This window comes from Vigna unguiculata, chromosome 2, assembly GCF_037176805.1.
Source record: "Vigna unguiculata cultivar grain cowpea cultivar isolate G323 ecotype 2 chromosome 2, ASM3717680v1, whole genome shotgun sequence".
NCBI classification, from domain to species: Eukaryota; Viridiplantae; Streptophyta; class Magnoliopsida; order Fabales; family Fabaceae; genus Vigna; species Vigna unguiculata.
In genome coordinates this window covers 29285952-29292092 of record NC_140793.1, presented here as the reverse complement: position 1 = coordinate 29292092, position 6141 = coordinate 29285952, and the positions used below count along the sequence as shown (strand labels likewise).

The 6141-nt window shown below is 26.3% G+C and overlaps 1 protein-coding gene across 3 annotated transcripts; it reads left to right on the top strand.

The window, feature by feature from the left end:
* Window positions 1–819: 819 nt before the first annotated feature.
* MED32 (mediator of RNA polymerase II transcription subunit-like protein) lies at window positions 820–2513 on the top strand. Of its 3 annotated transcripts, none has more exons than XM_028056060.2 (3): window positions 820–894; window positions 999–1101; window positions 1829–2513. In XM_028056060.2, the coding sequence occupies exon 3, from the start codon at window positions 1833–1835 to the stop codon at window positions 2271–2273; it is 441 nt and encodes a 146-aa protein (XP_027911861.1). In that variant the 5' UTR covers window positions 820–894; window positions 999–1101; window positions 1829–1832; the 3' UTR covers window positions 2274–2513. The 3 variants fall into 3 exon arrangements, with proteins under 3 accessions (XP_027911861.1, XP_027911855.1, XP_085525796.1); XM_028056054.2 differs by having other exon boundaries at window positions 1781–2513; XM_085669670.1 differs by lacking the exon at window positions 820–894 and having other exon boundaries at window positions 911–1101.
* The last annotated feature ends 3628 nt before the right edge of the window (window positions 2514–6141 follow it).

Here is a 6141-nt window from a genome sequence, read left to right as displayed (position 1 = left end):
TGCTTACTTTTTCTTAATATATATATATATAGATATATATATTTATATATATATTATAAACTTTACGTATTAATATAAATTATTTTAGATTTTTTTTAATTTTTTTAAATAAAAAAAATTATTATGTTTTTATTTTATTTTTTATGGGCCTACTTAATGTTTAAAATGCAATTATTTAATTTAATTAAATAAATTATATATACATGTAAAATTGTTAAAATTTAGTTATATAATATACACAACTAGTTATACATTAGTTATATATAACTAGCGAACACACAAGGCGTGATGTCGCGATTGTGTATGCAATTTTTTAATTTTTATAAAATTAATAATATTTATTTTTAAAAAATATATAATAAATTTTAAAATAGTTGTTAAATAAAATAATTGTTTAAAAAGGTTTTTAAAATAACGATAAAAATAAAAAAGATTTAAAAAAAACGGTTAAAAAAAATAATTATAAAATAATTAATTTTTAAAATAATAATTAAGAATAAAATTGAAAAATGAAAAGTGAACACAAAAAAAAATTCCCTTTATATATTGTTATAGATAAAATATCTCTATATCTATTACTAATGTTATTTTTGCTTACTTTTTCTTAATATATATATATATTATAAATTTTATTGGTATTAATATAAATTATTTTATTAATTGTTTTATTTTCTAAATTTTATTTATATTTTTATAATTAATATTTAGGGAAAAAAATTATAAATTTAGCACGAGACACTTGACTAATATTATTATCACAACTGGATCGATATCTCTTTTTTAATATTTTGTTGTGTGTTAAATTTTAACATATTTATATGCACTTTCTTCTAATTTTAGAGTGACAAAACAGATTTGAATTGAAGAACACCCGTCAGAAAATAAATAGATTAGGTAAGGATATTGAATTTGTAACCCCTGTTGAAATTAGGGGCCTTTCTTCTTGCACTACTATCATTTTTGCTACAATTTTCATTTCACTTCTCTCTTCTCATCAGAGACCCAAAGCAGGAGGAAGAAGGCGAGTGGCGATCACCTTTGGTCACCGACGGAAACAACACCCACAGCGCCGGCTGCGAGCCACTGAGAACGACGACTGAGGTGCGTTCACACTTTTAGACTTTTTCCCCCTTTTTGCCCTAATCGTTTCTCGTTGTCCCCCGCTGACATGGTGATCCCTAATCTTTAAACCTTTATAAAATTGTGGTTGGGAGCTCATCGTCTGCAATAGGCCAATGAGATTCAATGATTAAGTGGATAGATTGTATTGTATCACCTCTCTTAATTATGTGTACGCCCTAAGAATGCTGTTGATCAATCTGGTGATAACAGTGGTATCAATCTGAATGACTTTCTTGAGAAGAAATATTGTTCAATGTCTATGTCTATGCCATAAGAATCTGCCACCATCAATTAATATTTTATGTGGAATGATTATTGTTGAACATGTTGACTGTGCCTAGAACAATTTCAAGTTGAATCGAAATGTTCTTGATTGTGTACAATTACAGATTTGAATTTATGACATCAAAGTGTGGCAGATTTTAGTTTTACTTTATTTCATTATGACCAGTTATGTTTATAGGGTACTTGGTATGGCCGTGTTTTTCTATCACCCTCTCGTCTTGATAATTCAACAATTTTTTTCATAGTGATATTTTAGTATGTCATGTATTTTCAGTGAATAACATCAGAATATCAGGATAGGAGACAAATAGCCTTGAGATATTAGTAGCTACTGTTGTTGAGCTTTAATTCCTTTGGTGTTACTTTTCCTTAGGATCTGTTGTTACAAGAATCTTAGAATTGATTTGGTTGACACAAGCAGCCCAATGGACAGCGTAGTTGATTCTCTGAATAATGCCTATCAAGATTTTGTTACTGCTGCTGCCAATGTGTTAGAAGCCAAAGAAAATGCTGGTTCCGTTAAAACAACAGCAACAGATACTGCTCTAGAGAACTTTAGGCAGAAGTGGGAATTGTTCAGAGTAGCATGTGATCAAGCTGAGGAATTTGTGGAGTCTGTGAAGCAGAGGATAGGATCGGAGTGTCTGGTGGATGAGGCAACAAGGCCTGTGGCAGGAAAACCTGGACAAGCTACTATGACTGGTCTTCCTCCCATAAGTGCAGTTCGGTTGGAACAAATGAGTAAAGCAGTTCGATGGCTTGTCATTGAATTGCAGCATGGTTCTGGAGCTACTTCTGCTAATTCAGCTCTTTCCCATCCCTCAGCTCCATTTGATGCCAGGTTTTCTGAAGATGCTACTCAATAGCATTAACGTAACTTTGATGATTAATGTTATAAATTTCTCTCTATGCTGATCTTTCTTAGGGTATACTGCTTTAGGCTCTCTGTTAAGCTGTTAAAGAATGCAACTTATGTGCATTGTGCATCTCTGACAACATTCCTTAGTTTTATGTTTTGGTGATAATTAATGTATTTTACTTTATCCTACAAATTATCATGAGTTCCACTATGAATTTATTAAACACTATAATATGTATTTGTACTAGTCGTGCAATTCCGAAACTGCATTCTAAATATACATTGTGTTGAAAATAATTTATAAGAGGACCAACTTGGTCTACAAAAGTAACAGATTTCTTAAATTAATTTCACTCTTAAGTATGAAATTCAACATGCAGAACATGCCACAAATTGAAAAGTAATTTTGCAACGTACTATTTAAAATAATTTTGCAATATTTTAGTGTGGAAGGTCTATATTAATTTTGAAATATTTTGGATTAATCATTTCAAAATGTTTTATGATTATTTACTATTATAGGATGTGTTTTGTATAACAGTTTAGAGTTTATTAAAAAAAATGAAATAATTTTGGGGTTTTCTTCCTACACCCCCAATATTTCTTCTGCACCTCCTAACATTTGTGGTATTCCATTTATGCCCTTTGAAAAATTAAATTATAATTAAAAAGTAAATAAAGTAAAAGTAATAATTAAGCAATGATGAAGTCTTTAAAGAGGTTGGTGGTTGACTTAACGAACAAATTAAATGATAGGAAATGTTATGTTAAGATCCTGCACCCCCAAATCTCTTGCCCTTTCACCGAAAATCAACTTTTGAAAACTGTCCCAAAAATTACTCCAACTTTCAAAAATATTAAACATAAAAAGTGAAAAAATTAACATAAAAACTAAAAAAATTAAACACTAAAAAAGACTATCTACTTGCGGAAGTCGACTTCCAAAAAAAATAACCAGAAATCGACTTCTGGAATTCATAATTTTTAAATTAAATATTAAAATAAGTACGAATTAAAATAATTACAAATTAATATAATTACAAATTACAACTATTAAAAATTAAAATTAATTACAAATTAAAATTAAAACATAAAAACTAAAAAATATATATAAAAAAATTACTTAAAAAAATATAAAAAAATAAAATTGAAAGTCGACTTCCGAACATTCACTTAATCGGAAGTCCACTTTCGGAACTCACCAATTTCACTTATCCACACTTTAAAAAATTGTCCCCAATTCCGAAAATATCAAACATAAAAGTAAAAAAAATAACATAAAAACAAAAAAAATTTGCCCCCATGTACGAATTAAAATTATTGTAAATTAAAATTATTATAAATTAAAATAATTACAAATAAAATTTATAAAAATTAAAATAATTACAAATTAAAATTAATTACAGTTTAAAATAAAAACATAAAAAGAACTAAAAACATTAACATAAAAACCAAAAAATATATATAAAAAATTATTAACAAAAATAAAACCGGAAGTCGACTTCCGAACATTTACTTAACCGGAAGTCGACTTCCGGAGCTCACCAATTTCATTTGCTATCACTTTCGAAAAATGCTTCACTTCCAGTAAATGTCTCATTCACCAAATTATTTTTGTTTTATATTTTTTTATTGTTAAATGAATATTTTAATTTTTTATATTTTTAATTTGATAAAAATGGTATTAACAAATTTAAAAACAAATTAAAATTCTAATTTATTAAAATAAAAATTATTCAAACAATATAATTAATTAAAATTTTCCAAAATTATAAATAATAATTATTATTATTATTCAAATTTATAATTAATTATCATTATTATTACTGAAAATTATAATTAAGTATAAATAAAATTAATCAAAAATTTTATTAGTTAAAATATAATTTAATTAATATTAAAATTAATTTTTGAATAAATTTATCCAAAATTATAATTATTTAAACTTATAATTAACTAAAATTATACTTACTCAACAATAGAATTAATTAAAATTAAAAATTTTAAATAATTAAAATTAAAATTATTATAAATTATAATTAATTAATATTATTACTTATTTACATTAAAATTATGTAAAAACAATTACATTAAAATTAAGTAAAAACAATTACATCAACTACGAAAGTCACATACTAAGTTAGTTTAAATTACGGAAGTCGACTTCTGATATTGATGACTTACGGAAGTCGACTTCCGGTTGTGTCATTTTCGTGCTGTTCATAGTTGTCTACGGAAGTCCATTTCCGAAATTTATCTTGGTGTACGGATGTTCACTTCCATCATCTTGTGGCTTACGGAAGTCGACTTCCGAAATTAAATCACTTGCGGAAGTCGACTTCGGGTTTGTGATTTACGTTTCAGACATTGATACTCGCAGATGGGTGGTAAACATGACAGAAATAATACAAAAAATGAAAAACTACAAAGGATATCATTACATGTGTTAATGTAGAGGAATGACAGAAAGGAAGAGGATAGACCAAAGAACAAAACCAGTGAGGAGTGGCTTGAGGGGTGAGCTTATAGAGTGAGGAGAGTGAGGGAGATGGAGGGTTTGGGGGTGAGAACGGGTGCTAGGTTAAAAGAAAGTGAGAGAATAGTTTCCATTAAATAAGAGAGAGAAGTGATTGATTTAAATTTCAAACTGGTCAAAGGGTAATTTTGGATTTTAAGAAAAAGTTGGAGGTGCAGAAGAAATATTGGGGGTGCAGGAAGAAAACCCCATAATTTTAACAGTATATGAATTCAATATTTGTTGCGTCTATTTACATTAAATTTACATTCAATATGAATTAAATAACTAACTTGTTTTTCCATGTAAAGTTAAAATTTACAAACTTTTTTTTTGTTGGAAATTTTAGTTGAGAAAATAACAATGAATTATTTAAAAAAAGAAATTATTGATGCAAAAGAAATATTATTTATTAATTGACAATAATAATAAAAAATTAAAGAAAAAGCATTAAAGTATTTTAAAAACAAATATTTAATCTATTATATGTTATAATATACAAAAAAAATATATTATGAAATTTACTTTATCATCCATTTTATTTTGTTGATAATTATCCTAAAAATTAGTTGTTTAGTTATTTGATATTTTTAATTTTTTTATTTATATTTATTTTGCTGCCATATTTACATCGAAATTATTTTACCTTTTTATCCATTTATTTTATTTTTAAACTAATTTATTTTATTATAATATATGAAAATAATATATTATTAAATTTACTTTATTATCCATTTTATTTTGTTGATGAGTGTCTTAAAAACTATTATAATATACGAAAAGAAGATGACCATTCTCATATTATCTCGATCGCTAAATTTTTTTGTGGGATCTAGGTTAATGCGCAGGCATCAAAACTCAATTTCTAATTCACCTACATTGCAAGTTTTGTTTACCAAAAATGACTCACTTAGAGCTCTTAATTCTGTGACATAGCTCAACAGAGTAGTCTTATTACCCATCTTATTTTGTAGTCTATTAAAGATTATTTTTTTAATCATTTATTTTAATTTATTTTTTTGCCACACGTGTATAGGAGTTATTTTAATTTTTTCTAAGTTTATTTATTTATGCATAAAACATAAAATAAGTCATTTCATGCATTAATTATACGAGTCTAAGAATACACATTAGGTGAGTCTGTCTATGCACTGATTAAACGAGTTTTGTAACACACATCGTGAGTTTGTCCGTATACCGATTAAACAAGTCTAGCAATATACATTAGATAAGTTTATTTATACACATATTATACGAGTTTATTAATACATATTAGACAATCATATCCATTAGACGTGTCTTGTAATACACATAAGATGAGTTTGTCTATACACATTAGATGAGTGTAGAAATACACATT